At 47.3% G+C, this 19,015-nt stretch overlaps 1 protein-coding gene across 1 annotated transcript in view; it reads right to left on the reverse strand.

Annotated features, from left to right (window-relative positions):
• Positions 1 to 19,015, reverse strand: part of LOC144146156 (scoloptoxin SSD14-like) — a 116,220-nt gene that overhangs the window by 49,720 nt on the left and 47,485 nt on the right. Inside the window, exon 6 of the mRNA XM_077678122.1 lies at positions 2,223 to 2,383. Within this exon, the coding sequence (XP_077534248.1) occupies positions 2,223 to 2,383 (161 nt within the window). The remainder of the gene's footprint in view (positions 1 to 2,222; positions 2,384 to 19,015) is intronic.

Raw genomic sequence — 19,015 nt, forward strand, 5'->3', positions numbered from 1 at the left:
GCGCTATCAAGCACAGAGACGCCTTTGTGAAATGCCGACGTAGCGTTGTCTACAAAATTCCTCGGTCGTGTGGCAGACACTATATCGGCCAGACCGGCAGATGCTTAAACGTTCGCCTACAAGAGCACAAGAACAAGGTCAGGAGCGTTGCCAGCGAGGGCCAGCTGGCTGCGCATTGTAAAAAATGTGTTTCGGGAAACCCGGGTCATCCTCTGCATGACCAAACAACCGTCTTGTATTTTCCCCGCTCGGACTGACAAGACAAATTGTGGAAGCGGCAAAGAAAGCAATGTCTGGGGATCAATACGTCAGGCCGTCTGTAGCCTTATCGAAACTTGAATTGGATTTCTTGTCGTAGCGGTACCACGTCACAGCTTTCATATGAGACGCATCTCTTTAATTCGCCTTTTCCGCCGTAGTCGGCGTAGTCCGCACGTCTCTCCCCCATTCCCCTCGCCGCGCTAGCTGCGCGCTAACGCCGCTCTCTCACCGCAGCGCCATCTGCGTTTAGCGCTCGCTGGCACTCGCTCCCGTCGCCGTGCCAGCTGTGTGTCAGCGCGCGTTAGCGCTCGGATGAACACATGCGCATGCGCTGCTCTCTCTCATTCCGCTACATATAAACGCGGTAACTGCACCGCTCCATTCAGTCGTTCCGCCGCCGTTCCACCGCGCCGCTCTGCCGATGACATCCGGTGACCACCGATGATTTGAATGGAGACTACGTGGGTTTCCGTTGCGTTTCCGTTATGTTAGCATAACCATTGTTGTTATGTTTCCATTTTACGCAGCGTGTCCCCCCCCCCCCACGATGCGTCGAATCTACCTATGCTTCCCCTCGCGGGAAGATGGTGTAAGTTTTTTTTGTTTCGCCCACCATTTTGATTTTCCCCTTTCCTTCCTCCTCTCTTCATGCTAGCCAGATGTGTTTATAAGCGCTGGTTCTGCAATAAACTTTTTGTTGAAAGCTTAGCGCTTGTCCCGTCCACGCCTCGTCCTGTGTTTTTTTTAAATAGCGCTTGTTTTCTGTGTTCCAAGGCCTCGATGGCCAGAGTCGCCTCCCATGTTTCTACGGAATGAGGTGCATTTTTCTCGGTTTGCCATATAACCGGACAGTTTCATATGGTGTAGAAAAGGGTGGCTTTTTTGTTACATTGAAAACAGTACTCACTAAATCGGTCTTGGAACACGAACACCAGCCTTTATTTGTGCACACGAAACTTTTTCTTTTAAGGTGGACTCCTTTAAACGCACACTACTGCGGCCAGGCAGTTTCGGGAAGAAGAAATTACTGTTATTTATGAGACCGTGCTCCAGTTACTTTTTATTTACGAGACCGTGCTCCAATTACTTTTTACGGCACATGTAGTACGTGTGCGGGCCGGATGTGTAAAGGGATCCTACACCACTAGCCAATAGGTCTTTTCCACTTTCTTCCGTTTCTTCTTCCACAACATGAGGCGTTTGACTAATCTGTCTACCTGAATAAACTCATTCGTTCATTCATTCAACAAGACATCAATATAGGCAAAACTCTTTCAAACTGCAAAGTCTGGTTGAGTTCTTCATTCTTGTCAACATTGTTGAGATAAAAGAAACTACTAGGAACATTGGAGGCAATACACAAATACATAACTGATACTAGGGTTTTTTTCATATTAAAAATATTTGTTGGCTTGGTTTTCGCGACAGGAAGCCAGACAATACAATAAAACAAGGTTTTAGCATACAAATACAACTAAGAGCTCGCGCTCGATCCCGGAGCTTGAGGCCGCACTTCTACACCCAATAGTAACAAAAGGTCCGAATAATGGCACCCGAACAGTTCGAATGTGGGAAAATCAAATTGCATTGAGCAAATCTCTGTCACGCTGATCATGGGAGAAGCGAAACGGGAAGGAAAGAGCGTGAGAGGTGGGTGGGAGAGCGTAAAGCCATTTCATCAAGTCCGGGAGAGCAGTATACAGCGGGTTTAGGGGAGAGAGGAAAAGCAGTTACGGGGCGGGGGCAGAAGGAGGCTATCGTCTGTCGAGCAGGCGGCCATTTTTCTCCTTAGACACTCATCACCGAGTGTCTAAGGAGAATGGGCTGATAGCGAACCACTGTTCGCTATCAGCCCATCAAAAGAAATTTCGTGGAGTTCCTTCATTTCTCTTAACCAAATGGGCTAACGTAGAACTAGAAATAGAAATAAACTTTTGCAACGCCAAATAAACGGTACGTACTATTTCGTTGGATTTCCGCTGCCAGCGCCTCTGCGAAACGTCCTTTGTAAAAATAATCAGCACCACCGCTGTTGGCCACCTCTTCTAGAGTCTTGCCCAGGTCCTTTTGAATCACTGTGTCTCCTTTTACCAACAGCTTGCCAGTGCTATTAAAAATTTGACTGCAAAAAATATCTTGTTTGTAAACACAACTGCAGCACATTGTTAGAGAGAAGAACAGCTACAGTTAACACACATGTTTCTTCGTAGCAATGCTTACACGAATAGAAGAAAGTGAATATTTTTCCCCCAAAATTAAAAAAAAAATCATGAGTGCGTCGTTTACTTAACCTTCGCACAATGCATGCAAGAGGAAGTATTGAAAATAATGTTTCTGTGACACTGTTCATTGTTTGCCCTAAACATGCGCTTAGAGAACGAGGAGTATACGCAACTGTCCTTGTGGTGAAAATACACTCGTCGTAACATAATTATGATCTCTTAAGTGTATACTTAAAGGGACACTGAAGTGATATGTAAACATTGCGGGATTACTAGCGCAAATTGTAGTCCGGAGTCCCCAGGCCATGTTTCGACCACTCTAGGCGCGTTTACGCGATTTTATTTAGTAGAAAAACTAATTCGAAAACGCTGTCCTCCTCTCTTTACGCTCGCCCATTTTCTGTGGCGTTTTCGTGTGACGTCAGGAGGGGATGAGCTGGCAATTGGCTGCGCCACGGCTGCGCTACTGCACGGCTCCCCGGCCGACAGAGTCAGTCGGCCCAGCGTTTCGTCCGCCGGCCGCCGGCGGGTCGTCGCAATCAAGGAGGTTAAAAAAAATTGCTTGGTCGCAATTCGTTCGCTTAGTTGAAACGAAGCCAGGACACGTTTGTGAATGGAAGAATGTGCCTTTCTTTACTTGGTTTGTTTGTACACTGTATCTAGCTCCAAGTCAAGGTCGCTTCACACAAGCGCTCCACATGCGACGCTTCGCTGACTGGTACGCCAGTAGGAAAATATAAGGCCTCTTGAAGGCGGGAGAAGAGTCAGCGAAGTCAATATAGGTACTAAGCAAATAAAATCAACTGATATTTTTACCGTACAGCGTAAAACTAGGGCGCGGGAAGCACTTTTTTTGCGCTGGGCGAACAAGCACAGCGGTCAGCAGCACGACTACGCATCTGCGAACGCTTTTCCGTCTACGAAATGCAATTGCTAGACGTGAGCTACTGTGGAAACTCGGGCGACGCTTACTGCACGATCGCAGTACAACAAATAGTCACCTAAGCGGCTTGAAATGCCAAAACTAAACAAAAGTGTAAACCGGTTGTACAATATATACCCTATATTAGCAAGGCAATTGCGTCCCGCTCCGTGGCCTAGCAGTCTGGGGCGCTAGGAATTCACCCCAAATATTTTGCGAGCCACGAGTTCGAATCCCCGAGGGTACGTGCTTTTTTTTTTTGTAAGTTAACTTTTTTGTTTTCCGCCGATGTTTTCTATATTGAGTTCACCTTTTTTGGGGTCGCAACGTTCATGGCTACACGAACTAGTTCACAAAACGCGCGCAGGCTGGCACTGGCGCGCTAGCGAGTTCTCGTTGGCGTGCTGTTGCCATAAGCACCGACTGCTTGCAGGCAGTGGGCACAGGCCAGAATCAACAGACCCTTGGCCTGGTGCGAGCACGCTTTTTACGATACAGGCATGAGTGCGGCAAGCTCCAAATATGGGGGAAAAGCGCATGGCATTTGAGCGTCTGCGGGGACGCGGAGGGCGTTCATGCACTGCGTAGGCCTCGGGTAGTGAATGCTACGATTCCAAGCCGTCCTGGGAGGCTTATCTTACGCATTTTACAGCCGACAGCATGGCAGAAGCGCGGTACGATGATTACTGAGATATTGAGAATGCCCATCCAACAAAGCCATTGGTTATGTTTTACAGAACCGAAACCGAAACTTGTGTGATTGCTAACCTTGGGCATCGTCCAATCACGGCGCCCCTCCTCTCAACGTCACAGCCTTAGTTGGTGCGGCCGCCGCAAACCGCGCATGGTAGTTTTTCTTCTTTCGCGCTTTGTAAAATAATTACCGATTTGTCAACCGGATAAACGATGAAAAGTGTGCTAATTTGAGCCAGTCTACGCAGTGCAAGCAAAAACATCCCCCTCGCGAGGGGCACGATCAAATGCAGAGCATTTCCGCGGGGGGCGTGCCTGCAAGTCTTATGGATTACGTATTGGTTGTTGTTGTTGTAATTGTTGTCTTCCAGCGTAGACATTGTCGATGAAGTCGATGGTGAAACGTGAAACGTGCCGTGAACCCCCTGCCGCGGCTATTACGCAACGTGGAGAGGCTACGACGCAACGTGGCGCGGCTATGACGCAACACAATCCAACACAATCCACTTTAATCCAACCCAACCCAAATCCAATCCAAGCCAAGCCAAGCCAAGCCAAGCCAAGCCAATCCAATCCAATCCAATCGAATCCAATCCAATGCCCTTCGCGAGAGAGTGCTATAGCCAACGTTTTTAGATTAGGTCAGTTTGCAAACTGCGCCTCGAGAGGCGGTACCATTTTGTCGCCATTCCGACAGGTGGCGCTGGCATTGCGTTGAGATCTAGTTTGAGGAGCGAGGCTCGCCCCGGCCATGTGTTTTCGCTGTGCTGTTGGCGCTCGCCTGCTCGTCACGTCTGTATTAACGTATTAGCTCTGTGCTGTCATCGTGCATACATATTTTAGTGGATCTCTGAAGTGTCGGTGCGGTTTGTTGACGACCTGCGCGCCAGGCTGCCGTTCGGGGTATGCTTCGGAAGCGGCCAAGTCCGTGCAGCGGCATTTCTTCAAAGCGCCAAAGGGTCCTGACGGATTGAAGGCGTGGGAAATCGCGATTCCGCGGAAAAACTTCAAGGTTACGCCATAAACATACGTTTGTGACATTCATTGTGAGCCTTCAGACGTCGTCAACTGTTACGAACACGTCGTGAACGGTCAAACTGTAAGGATACCGTAAGGCAGGTGGACTCTGAGAGACCGCACGGCGCCCCGTATTTTCCCTGACATACCTGAGCATTTTTCGCCACCAAAGACGTCAAAGTCATGCCGCAAACCATCCAAATGGATGACAGTGGTTCCCACCTATGTTGCGTCCTGCCAAAATGATGGGCCTTTGCGCGAGGAAACTGGCGTAAGTGGCGCGAGTGGTGTAGAAAGCGCCGATATGTCAGCACGTACGTTGGGAACTGCATGAGTTGTGGTTCGCAGTTATGCAGGGATTCAGCAAATGTCCGACATTTCAATCGTAGAATGTGAAGGCTTCGTCTAGCCAGGTTATCTTCTACAAGCTCGAACGTTCTGGGTGCAATTGTGCTGATTGAGAAGGGTGCAGTAGTCGGGCAAAACTTGTCGGATGAAGTTAATTCAAGAGGTTTACTTGTACCGCCGTGTAGCTAAAGCGATAAAAATGGGAATATTCACCCTCAGCTGTCAAGGCAGAAGAATGTAGCAACATTTATTCGCTACATTGTTGCCTTAAAGATCAACCCTTGGAACAAATGTTACCTGTTTCCAGACGTTTCATCCGCAACAACTGCCGTGAAAGGGCATGCAGTGTGTGTGGCACAACATATTCACGGTGCTGTCAGATCAGATCCCTACCCGGCGCGGTGGCTAAGGCGCCGTGCTGCTGGGCGCAAGGACTCGGGTTCGATTCCCGGCCACGGCGGCCGCTATTCTGATAGAGGCGGAAAGCGAAAACACCCGTGCGTTCGAGATTTCAGCGCATGTTAAAGATCCCCTACGTGGTCAAAATTAATCCGGAGCCTTCCACTACGGCACGCCTCATCACCTGTGAAGCGTCGGCGCGTTAAACCGCTTATAAATAAATTAATCTGACTAGTCAAAACTGAGAAGTGTTGCCTATCTGTAGATTGCAAAAAGAAACGAGCAGGAAAAATCAACGCAGAAGACAGCATAAGCGATGGCTCAGCGGAAAAACTACCAGGCTAAACGCTTTAAAAAATCGGCATAAGCAGGGCCACAAGAAGATAAGTGAAGGCTAACGCTTTAAAAAATCGGCATATCAGGACTACAAGAAGATAAATGAAAGTGTCTGTGACCCTAACAGATAGTCCATCAGATTTACGAACCAACAAAAAAGAATAGCAGTACGACAAACATTCTCATCCGAGAAAAAACGTTTATTTCTTTTAAGAAACCACATTTATACCTGTCAGGGCAATAAAAAAAAACATTGGTTTAATAATTGGTTCAGTTTTCTTTGTTAACAGCGAAGCTGTTTACAAATCATAATTTTTCGTGTCCGCAGTTAAAATACCAAGAATTTTCTGAGCGCGTGCACGTGAGCGCGCACGTCAGCACTTGGTTTCCAATCGGCTCACTTGATCAGTTTTGTTGGGGTTGTAAATATGTTCTTGTGAAAACGTACCTACTGCATTGACTTCCAAAGCATAAATAAAAATGTCGAGGCGCCTTCTCTTGATTCCAAGTAGATGGCTGACTATTGTAGGCTTTCCCGCAGTTTCAGAAGTGTAAGACGTGTTCGGGTATGCTTTAAACATTATTGAGCTATAAGGGATCCCGTACTGGGGAAAAATAAATGAAAAAATAAATAAATGGAACGGGAAGCAGCCGAAGACAAGCGGACTGTGCAGTGTTTGCCTTGTCTTTTTTTTTTTTCTTAAGTACAGCTTGTTTCTCGTTATAATGTCGATAAAATTGTAAACCCTCGGTCACTTAAGCGTTAGAGTAGAGCGAATTTTTATTTCGCATGTCAAAGAAGAACATTAACGGTGTGCGGTGGTCGTTCACCGGCGCCTTTCCAAGCAAGGAGTAGCAGACGACGCGCCGAGACCGATCTCAACGCTACCGCAGCGCCACCGCCTGGTCGGCGACAGCACCGGCCCGCGCCGCGGTGCTTGGAAGGCCGCGCTCTTTGCCAACTGACCTAATCTAAAAACGTTGGCTATAGCGCCGAAATCGCGCCACCACATGAACGCGAACCGAACGCGGCGAGAGAGGGTGTTGCGGGCGGAGAGGAGGCGAGGAGGACGCGGGGGAGAGGGCGCACCTGTGGCCGACGGTTGAATGAGTCAAGGATGCGTAACCTTCCATTCTGTGTCGGCTCCGTGGAGCAGTCGGTAAAGTGCCGTGTACCTTGCGTTCCGCCCGCATAGTCGTGGGATCGAAACCTGGCGCCGGAAGGCATTATTTCTTTATATAGTGTAGGGTGCGGACTACGTAGTGATGCGGACTACGGTAGGGTGCGGACTACGTAGTGATGCGGACTACGGACGCCAACGCGGGTGACATCGTGAGTTACTAAAATGCTCTGCATTTAAAACGGGAGCTTGACAAATTCACTTCAGTGTCCCTTTAATGAGCCCTTCGCGCGTTGTCGTGATCATGATAGCAAGCTGGTTTCCCACTTTCTTTCCTTTCTATTCTTTTTTTAACGCGCAGTTCCTTCTAAGAAAGCTTTCAAACCGTACCCATGTTTTCTCGAACCAAAACTGAGAAAGTCCATGTTGTCAGTTAGAATTGTGCCCCATGATGATGGTGCTTAGCATGAAACAATAATGCGGCATTTTCGTACAAGTTACCTTGCTGCCATGGACAGATTAGCCCGGCGGTCCTCCCTTCCGCCCCCCCCCCTTTAAGGCGGAACATTCTCAGTCTCATTGACGGCGATGTCTTAATTGAAACGCACAGCAGAGGTGGATTACGCAATGGGAGGGCGCGTAGTAATGATAATTATGATGAGGATGATGCTGTTGGTGATGATGATGAACGGGAAGGAGAGGCATAAACTAAGTGCTTCCCCCGGTCAGAATCGAACTTAGGTCCCTGGCGTCATGAAATTGACGCCCGTCCGATTGCATGTTCCATCATCGCATTCGGCTTGTCCAGCATTTCCATTCGGATGGTTGCGCGAACATTGGCTTTGGATTCTGGCTGAGTTGAAGACGAGAAAATTCAAACCCTTTAACGCGTGCCGATGCTTCATTCAGACCATAGAGTTTCTCACTAGCTAATATTGAGAAACTCTATGATTCAGACTACACTTCTGCGCATTCTCTCTGCAAACAAAGTTCAAATCCCCTCCGTCTAGCCAGGACGATGGTCTAACGACGATGGAAGGGGTGGGCGGAGGGTGCGCTCAGCTTTCTCGTCAGGGGTTTGTTTCCTGTCGTCTTCGTTTGGACTTCTATTCGCAGGCAGTTTACACTTGCATCATTTACGCATTGACTTCGATTGCAGCAGCTTTGACTTTGGCCTTCGCCATTTGATTTTCGCAAACTAGAAAGCGCCTCGTTTCACCCTCATTGTATTCGGAAGGTATTTGGACTTTTTTACTATGTAGTCCCTCTGACAGCGTCCTATAAACCATACCGATCGCGGCCAACGTACTTTCTTGGTAGTAAAGCAAAGACGCTAGGGTTGTTAAGTAGAACTGCGTCACGTCAGCAAATGGTTTATGACAGTAAATATTAATATTGTAAACTCCTCTGGTCTGGATGGAATTCCCTCCGCTCTACTAAAAGCTTACGGGGTCATACTAGCTCCGATTCTCGCTTCTATATTTAACAACTGTATAAAATCATCTACCTTTCCGTGCCTTTGGAAAGTCGCGCGTATTGTTCCTGTGTTTAGGTCTGGTGTGAAAACAAAGGTAGAAAACTACAGGCCAATTTCTATCCTCTGCTCGGCAAGCAAACTGTTCGAATCAATTTTGCACGTAATTTTGTCGAGTAGTGTCAAAAACATCCTTCTTCCAGAACAACACGGTTTTTTATCTGGCCGTTCAACTACTACAAACCTTGTGTCTTTTATGTCCTTTGCCTCGGAAACTGTGCATGGGCGGGGTCAGCTCGATACCGTGTACTGTGACCTCAGCAAAGCGTTTGACGTAGTTGACCATTCCTTGCTTCTGCATAAAATGTCTACTAATGACATTCCCGTTTGCTTCGTGGAGTTACTCAGCAGCTATCTTAATAATAAGTCATGTTTTGTCTCTGTTAATGATAAAGAATCTGCTGCCTACTATGCTTCCAGTGGTGTGCCTCAGGGATCTGTTCTGGGGCCTCTTTTGTTTTCTTTGTTTGTTACTGACGTCTCAGCCTCTATAAATCACTCTTGTTTTCTGTTATATGCTGATGACATCAAAATATTTAAAGAAGTTACTAGCGCTGAAGATTGCATAGCTTTTCAATCTGATGTGGATGCTTTTAGCAACTGGTGCTCCGCGAACAAACTTGCTCTTAGTGGCACTAAAACGAAGGTTATGTCCTACACTCGTAAAACAAACCCCATACTTTATCCGTACGTTGTGAAAAGTGTGCCACTACCGCGTGTGTGTAAAATATCTGACCTTGGGGTGGTATTTGACAGTGCGCTAAACTTTTCTGCTCATGTGGATTCTATTTCTAAGCGCGCCCTTCGCCGCTTGGGGTTTGTCTGTCGAATATCAAGAGAATTCAGCAACCCTGTCTCACTACTAAAGCTTTATTTGTCTGTTGTCCGCCCTATTTTAGAATATGCCTCTGTTGTTTGGAACGGCACGTGCCAGTCGAACAGTAATATACTTGACAAAGTGCAAAATAAGTTCATATCTATCCACAAACATCGTTTCTCCCGCCACAGAGGCAATGGTTCAGACTTTTTTACTTCTAATCCTCTCCAAAGTTTGAAGTCCAGACGAACCAATGCTGACCTAATTTTTTTATTTAAACTTGTACACGGGATTATTTCTTGTTCGGAGTTGCTTGCAAATGTAAATCTTAGAGTACCGTCGAAACTTACCCGTAAGTCTCCTCTACTTCGTACCCGTAAGACAAGCAATAGACACTGCACATTGCACCGCCTTCAAGAAACATACAATCTCTACTCCCATAATATTGACCTGTTTCATACACCCCTTCGGTCTTACATGTGCGACCTTCTGACTTCTGTCTCTCCCCGACTTGGTTCCGACCAGTTTTAATTCTATTTTCATTGCCCTATTTTCGTTTATGTTGCTCGCCTTTGTTACTGTTCCTACTCATATATATCTATATCTGCCCGCTTGTATTGTCAAATTTTTATGACACTGTGTTTTATCGTTTCGCGATTGTTCAAACTTTAGTGTGCCGAAATCATTGATTTTGTTAAATGACCTTTATTCTTCATTATAGTTTTTTTTCTTCGCTTGTATTTTGTTGTTCTTCTCACGTGTGGATGTATTTGTGTCGTCGTCTGTCTTTTTCTTAAGTGCGCCAGCACAAATGCTACGGCTGTACCTGGGCACTATAATAAAGAGATTGATTGATTGATTGATTGATTGATTGATTGATTGATTGATTGATTGATTGATTGATTGATTGATTATTACTGTAAATATTGTAAATATTATCGTACATATTGTAGAAAAATACTTGTTTTCTTTCTCTCTTTCTTTCTTTCTTTCATTTGTTTTTGCGTTCCTTCTTTCTTTCTTTTCTTCTTCCTTCCTTCCTTCCTTCCTTCCTTCCTTCCTTCCTTCCTTCCTTTCTCTCTTCTTGTTTTTCTTCCATTATTTCTTTCTTTCTGTCTTGTTTTTTGTTTTTTTTTGTTTTCTTCTTTTTTATCGTGTAGTTCCCCAAACGGCGGCCTCTAAATCGTACCAATCGGGGCTCGCATATTTTCTTCAAATGCGAGAACACCTACGTTGTTAACTACCATTATTCGCCGTAAAAAAGGAGTTAGAAAAGAACGACGCTCGGTTTTTCGTTACTTCTTCAGAACTGCCGTGAACTGCACATCCCGCTGTGTCCTCGCATTTCTTTTTTTAGCGCTGTTCATCAAAGCGTTGTTTCAGTTAAACTTAACCATCACTACACCCGTCGTTACGCGACACAAAAGCAAAAACCCCTTTTCCCCAGTTAGGAAGTGGTTTGCTCTAAAGGTCCAGACGCAGCGCTTAGTTATTTTGGCACACCGAGTATCTTTAGCTTAGGAGTGCTCTCTGGTCCGGAAGAAAACATCACCCTACATTCTTGAGAAGCTACAGGGCCGAGGCGCAACCATACTAGAAGTCTCTCTGGGACAGAAACGAGATCTCGCCCTCCTTGTAAAGTACTAGGCCATAAGCTCACCCGCATCAAAGAATCCAACCCTGGACCCACAATAAACCGCAGCTGAAGGGCACTTGACCACGGTGGTGGAGAGAGAGAGAGAAAAACTTTTATTGAACGGAGGGGGTTAGGGAAGCGTGGTGGCCGCCGGTTGCTGGTCGGCGGCGACGGTGGCAGCTCGTCCCACCAAGGCGATCTGAACGCCCGGGTCGGAGCTACCCAGCGCACTCTCCCATTGCTCGTCACGGGTGATTAAAGGGAAGGGATTTGATGGACAGGCCCACATAGAGTGGGCAAGTGTGGCGCACTGGTCACATCCGGGGCAATGAGGTGAGGGGTAGAGGGAAGGGTGGATGTGATGGAGCACCGCCCTGCAGGTGCTCCATCACCTGCAGGGCGGTGCTCCATCACCATCATCAAAGGAATTAAGCTGCAGAAGTCGCCAGGTGCGCGCTTGCTCATGGCTGAGCTGGGGATGCGGAGGGTGGTATTTTCGGCGGGCGAGGCGCTAATGAGTGAGTATGTCATGATACCTAATTAGGCGGTCTCTGCCTGATCGGGCCCCGTGGTAAGGAACTAGGCTGGCTCCCGCTCGGATTGTGAATCCTCGAGCCGCGACATGGACCGCCGCGTTCCCCCCGAGTCCTGAGTGCGCCGAGGTCCATAGTAGTTCTACCGGGGAAGTTGGAGGATTTTGAGCGATAATTTTGAGTGCCAGCGGCGAAATGAGACGACAGGGAAAATTTTGAACGGCCGTCTTCTAATCAGAGATTACGATCGTGGGGGTCGTCCTTTGCGACAGGGCGAGCGCAATTGCTGCCTTTTCCGCCGTGGCAGGGCGAGGAGTGCGAACTGTGAGGGAGCATAACTGGGGGTCGACCGGTCGATTCACGATGGCCAGACCAGAAGCATCGAGGTGACGGTACTATGCCGCGTCGAAGTAACAGATATCCTGTCTTACCTGTAGGCGTCGCTGAAGAGCCTGCGCTCGTTGCATTCTGCGACCCGCATAATACACAGGGTGCATGTTGCGTGGTACAGGACGGTCGACAAGTCGAGCGTGAATAGCGCTAGGAATGGGGGATTTATGAGTGGGCAATGTAGCGGCACGAATCCCGAGTCGGTCTAGGATGTGCAGACCGGTTGGGGTAGTGGATAAGCGTGCTATTTGTCCTGTGAGGTGCGCCCCCCCAAGCTCCTCGGCATTATTATGAATACCCAGACGGTCTAATCTGGCAGTGGAAGAGTACAGGGGTATCTGAAGTGCCGCTTTGTAGGCTTTTCAGATGAGGCAATCGATTTTCTGAAACTCAGCAGCACTGGCATGAAGGTAGAGGAGGGAGTAAGTTATTCTGCTGATCACGAAGGCCTGATTGAGTCGCAATCTCCCACTCTCGCACAACCCATGCCAGCGGTTGGCAATTCTTTTTACGAGAACAAATATTTGGACAACATGCTTGGTTAAGTGGGTGAAAAATTGTGTATTGGTTTGATTGCGTTGTATAAGGAGCCCGAGAACATTCATTGTGTGAACTTACGGGACTGAATAACCACTAATAGAGATGGAGTTATCTGACGTTGTGCGGGCTGCTCTTCCGGGTGGCAAAACGAGCAGCTCGGACTTGTTAAGAGAACATGTAAGGCCTGCTAACTCTGCTTGTTTAACTACAATATTTGCACCATTTTGCAGGGTCTCTTCAATGTGCGCATCACTGCCACCTATCATCCAGAGAGTGATGTCATCGGCGCACATACTAAAACGCAGACGGGGAACTTTCTGTAATTCTTTGGGGATATTTAGCAAGGCCTGATTAAAGAGCAGTGGTGATAAGACAGCCCCTTGCGGCGTACCTATGGATGGCAAATTCAAGGTGTCTGATGTGATATGCCCGATTTGGAGGATTGCCGTGCGTGCCGTGAGAAAGCTGCGAACATAGTTGTATATGGGCTGTTCCGGGTTTACAGATTCTAATCCGCGCAGGATGGCGGTGTGTGAAACTCTATCAAAAGCCTTAGTGAGATCCAAGGCCAGGATGGCCGCGGAATCGAGCCTACTGGGGAGAGTTATCACTTAGCTCAGCACCCGCCGCGGTGGCTCAGTGGCTAAGGCGTTGCGCTGCTGAGCTCGAGGTCGCGGGTTCGTTTCCCGGCCGCGGCGGCAGCTTTTCTGATGGAGGCGAAAAGCAAAAACGCCCGTGTGTACGAGATTTCGGCGCACGTTAAAGATCCCCAGGTGGTCAAAATTAATCCGGAGCCCTCCACTACGGCGCGCCTCATCGCCTGCGTTGCGTCGGCGCGTTAAACCCTACAATCAATCAATCAATCACTTAGGTCAGCGATACAGTGACGGTGTTTGGTGTCTCTGTGTCCGGAAAAACGCCCTCTGGGTCTTGAACTTGGCAACTATTTTAGCTACGCTTTGATGGGATCTCCATTGCCTTAACAGGAATATGAGAGGATTAATCGAGGTTACAAGAACAGGAGATGACTTTATGGAGTTTAGTATCGGGCATATTCCGCGCTATCAAGGATTGCTCGAAAAGAGTGAAGGCGGGGTTAGATTCTTCGCCCTGCGAGAAATAGCAGGAAATTTTCACAAATTCATCCGCCTAAACGAGAAAGTTGCGGACGTCGTGGTGAACCTAATCAATGATACAGGTCAAAGTAGAATTTTAAGGAGTGAAATCTAGATACGGAGATGAGGCCGTAGACAATTTCTACTAGGATGTCGAATCATCAAGAAAACGGCGAATGGCACGGATCACAATGTTGAAGAAAGACTTTTTTTTCAAAGTAGGCGAGAAGCCAGTAAGCAAAAGGGTGGTGGAAAACATTAGAATAGAGAGTCGGAATAGCTGAAGGGATGCAGTAGTTGGATTTGCGGGGAGAAATTATTTAAGTATAATAGATACATCCTTCTAGAACAGACAGATTATGAGAGGGTTCTGGAAAAGCCGTCCGAATGCTAGGCTAAAAATAAAACCAGTTTCAATCCCAGTGACCATCTTGGCGTGGAGTAGGATGTGAAGGTGCTGGGTGAAATCAAAATTGGGGATCATTGATTGGTGAGGCGCACGGTAATACCAGATCTCAAAAGGGAAAGAAACTATCAAAAAAATTCCCGCGCCTTCCCGCGAGGGGAACACGAGTAAATGCAGAGCATTGGGGGTCGTTAATCTTCCGTGATGCTGGAGTAGCAGACACGAGTAAACGTGGGAGCGAGCGTCAACCAAGGAAGGAAGGAGCAACGCAGTGACTGAAGCACGAGCGACCGCTAGCCACTTTATATTTGCAGCGCGCGCAGTAGAGGGAGAGCAGTACGGTGGGGAGAGCGCGCATGCGCAAGCAGAGCGCGCCCTTCCACGCCCCACCGCGCTGCTATCATGCACCTGTTACGCCGAGACCGCGACGGAGCGAACGGGCTGACTGTGACGCATGCGCGCGCCAGCTGCTGTTGAGAGATAGGAGGGAAGGAGGAGAGGCGCACCTGCTGCGGACGCGGAGCTGTGGACGCCGTCCGACGCAGGAACAGGCGAGGCTAAGAAATGCTCTGCATTTAAAAATGCTCTGCATTTAAAAGTACAAAATCCTACTTGCAGACAGCAGGAGCGCAATCGCCGTAGTTTACAGTTACCCTTCAAAAGGAATTAGTATATTTATGCGGGGACAATAGTGATACGTGTACAACTGAAATGACAACCTTTCGACGGATATCACTCTGCAGTATTCGGTAGATGGATCAGAATTTAAAACAAAACTGCCAAAAACTGTCCAATTAAAGTGCATCACGTAGCAAAAATAAACACTCTGCGAGTGTTTCTCGTTGTTACGTGATGCACTGCAATTTATTTCATCCTTTTTGTTTTCGTGTTGAGTTGGAATTAGATTTTTATTTATCGTTTTACCATTGTGATGTGCTGTACACCTGATGTGATACCCTCCGACAGAGGGCCCATAGGGTTATTTTGAAATAATTGAATAAATAAATAACTAAATAATAAATAACTAAATAAATAAATTAAAATGCACTTATTACGGAAAATAGAAACGTTTCAAGCAGAGGGCATGGGATTGATAAGGGGAAGCTGTTGAAATCGATTAACAGAAAAAGTTGCTGACACCCGTGCCTATAACCTGTCAGAGATAGAGGTAACTTTAAAGGGCACTGACACACTTTTGTTGTTGTTGTTGTCGCGGCAAGTAGCTAATGACATGTTTATCACACGTGGAAACCTCATTTGCTTCAGCGCGCGACGTTAGTTTAATTGGAGACGCTTTTAATGCGGCCAGTCGCAGTTTCGGTTTCAGCGGGCGCCCGGACAGGAAGACAGGTAACTTTATTAAAGGGACCCTGCAACACTTTTTTCAACTTTTTTTGAAATTTTAAATGCTTGCAGAACGCAGTCACCCAACCCACCCAGTACATAGATTAGGGGGTCGCAAAGTACCTCAGCATAAAATTACTGCTCTATGCTGATCAGATAACTTGGAAACTTGCTCAAAAGATTTTACTCTCTTTCCCGGTCCTAACGTTCTTCGACGGCCCGAATTACGTCATCGAGACCATCTAGCAGCTGTTGGCCGGTTTTCCTTCAGTTGCAGCAAAGAACGCTTTTTGATAGCAACTTTAAAATAAAGCAAGAAAAACAAAGCAGGAACGGAAGGCGCGCATCTGTTGCGACAAGCAAATAACGCAGTGCCGCTCCGTGATGCCGATAACTGTAGCTTTCGCAGTGCTTCCAGGCGCGAAGGAAAGAGTGAAAGCGTTCATTGAAAGTGTTGCAGGATCTCTTTAAAAGAAGGTGCCCCTATTCCGGGGCTCCGGGCACGGAGCTGAGAACCAACTATGCCCGTTCCGTCATCTGTCGCTGGCCTTGAGCGGTTGAGTCGGCCAGCCACTTCTTCCACTGGGCGCGAAACGTTGATTTTAGTATCAACAAAGCTGTCCACGTGACTTTAGGACGGATATCAAAGAGTAGAGCCGCCGCAGTACTTCCGATTCCGCGTCGGTGGCAGTTTCTTCTAATGCCGCTGCGTACTGATCTCGTCAGCTGCTTAATTAAACAGCGACCGTGGACGTGATGCAGGCGCCAAGAGTGCAGATTGCTGCCGCGGCTAAAAGAGGACGCGGAACGCTTGAAACAGTGGGTGGGGAGACGAGCGCTGGGAGCAGCCGGCCGGTCTGCCACAAGGAGGTTAAAAAAAATGCTATTTTTTTTAACCTCCTTGGTCTGCCAGCAGGTCAGCCTACAGATGTTAGGCTTAACACTGTGGCGTCTATTCCATTGCCACGCTCGTAAGCGGTGCAGTTGATAATTGTTAATGCAATTTGCCATCATCCAATACCCTTCTTCCTTGAATCTCCAGCTGTTTTCACGTTATGAGTACCATTTAGTGGAGCGGTAACAAGCTATTACTTGAGCTACCTGCGCCTGCCTGCTCCATTTCGCGGCCGCGGCCAACACTCGCACATCGATGGTGGCGGTGGTATACGCAGCTCCCTGAGTGCGCCTATCATGTGCCCGGCGCGTTTTTGTGTCCAGTAATAAAGAGAAATAAAAATAGATTCCCCAGAATAGCTGTAGAACTTAGGTCGCGCCCAGCTGCCAGATGAGTCAACGATGGCAGTTTCCGCCAGTGCGGAAACGGCCAACACAAACTCGTGACGTGTTTCGATGTTGTTTATTTACGCCACATCCACGTAGGTGTCGATCTCGCGAGAAGCTCCACAGCTGGCTTACCAGTTGTGTTACACACACTTTAAAATTGATTTTAAATGTGTTCTAGGCTGTATTTGCCGCTGATATTTTGCAGGTGACGTATGTGTGTTCACAAAAATCTATCGCACAAGTTATCTAGACGTCAAAATTTTGTGTGAGCACTCCTTTAAAGAAAAGGTCGCGGGTTCGATTCCCGGCCGCGGCGGTCGCTTTTCTGATGGAGGCGAAAAGCAAAAACGGCCGTGTGCACGAGATTTCGGCGCACGTAAAAGATCCCCAGGTGGTCAAAATTAATCCGGAGCCCTCCACTACGGCGCGCCTTATCGCCTGCGTTGCGTCGGCGCGTTAAACCCTACAATCAATCAATCAATCAATCAATCAATCAATCAATCAATCAATCAATCAATCAATCAATCAATCAATCAATCAATCAATCAATCAATCCTTTAATGAAAATAGTAAGCTTAGGAGTGACTAAGAAGGCATTGACTATTGGTAAAGAACGAACGTACGTAGTAAGGTAGTTGCACGCTAGGAAGCGAAATGTAATACGCGGAGCGAATCTAATGAAGCTGCAAGTTAGCAACGTTAGGGAGTGAGACAGTAGTGAGCCTACAAACGTAGCTTACGAGGCGCCAATAGTAGATGGAGGAGGAACTCAGGGGCATGAAGAGGGAAAACGCCACAGGTGGCAGCTGTAGGTTTCTTAAACGAGGGAGTTGACAGGATGTCGAAAATCTTCCCAAGTATACTCAGAATTCTTCCGAATAATTACAGTGCCCCGGACGGGAAAGGTACCTTCGTAATTCCGATTTGCAATAAGGGTAATGTTGAAGAGTATAAGGACTACAAACAAATAAGCCTACTCTTTGTCGTTTACAAAAGTTTTTCAAGGGTAACACTAAACGGCGTAGCTACAGCCTAGATTTTCAACAACCGAGGGAATAGGTCCGAATAGAACAGGCTGCACAAGAATTGATCACACGCCTGCTATGAATCCTGCTGTAAAATTTGGCAAAGTGTAATAATAAACCCCTCTACTTGGAATTTCATAATTATCATCCTCGTCAAGAAAAGCTTGTTTAAATCCACTGAAATCCGAAGGCCTGAAACATTGACCTTCAAACACTCCTGCCCAGCGCTGCCCGAGTCCATTCACTGCTTCTAAATGTTCTTATTCCTTCTATTCATCCAGTTATTGGCTTTCCCCTTCATCTTCTCCTGTCTCTAAGTATCCAACGTGATACCATCGAGGTGCACCGGCTATCGGTATGTCCCACTACATGGCCAGCCAAAGTTTTTTTTCTTAATTGGAACTATGATACCTTCTACTCGAGTTTGCTCCCTCATCTACGATGCTCGCTTCCTGTGCCTAAGTGTTACTCCCATCATTATTCGCTCCATGGCCCCGTTAGGCACGACCTAGTTTTGCTGTACCGTTGTTTAGTACGGCGCCACGTTTCCGATCCACATGTCATCACTTGCAGCATGTCTTGATTGTATACTATTATTTGTTGGAATAGAGGCACCCTACTCTTTATTATACCTCGGAAATGTTGAGCCGGAACACACAAACTCGCTCAGAAAAATCTTTCCCAATCACTGGTGCGTCAAACTCCGACTCACAGCGAGCGCCAGACTCAAAACTCACTCGTGCTCAAAACAAAAAAAGGACTCAGAACGCCAATGGTCTAAGAACTCTGTCGGGCTTACTCGGGACTCAGATTGAATCAGACGGACTCGTATCTCAAATGTACTCAAAACTCAGACGAGCTCAGATGGATTCAGAACTAATATGAATTCAAAATTCATAATTCACGTGGGTTCAGGAATCATGCAGGCTGAAACGTGTGTACTCGAATTCTTGCGTTTAGTATGACGGGATCTCGTAACTCTAATGAGGCTGGAAAAAAATTTTCGCTGCAGATTTATTAGGCTATACTTGCAACTCCATGATGACTAGCGCCGCTTACAAGCAAATGTAAG

This window comes from Haemaphysalis longicornis, unplaced genomic scaffold (genome assembly GCF_048455015.1).
Source record: "Haemaphysalis longicornis isolate Haplotype H1 unplaced genomic scaffold, Haemaphysalis longicornis Haplotype H1 scaffold_7, whole genome shotgun sequence".
Lineage (NCBI taxonomy): Eukaryota > Metazoa > Arthropoda > Arachnida > Ixodida > Ixodidae > Haemaphysalis > Haemaphysalis longicornis.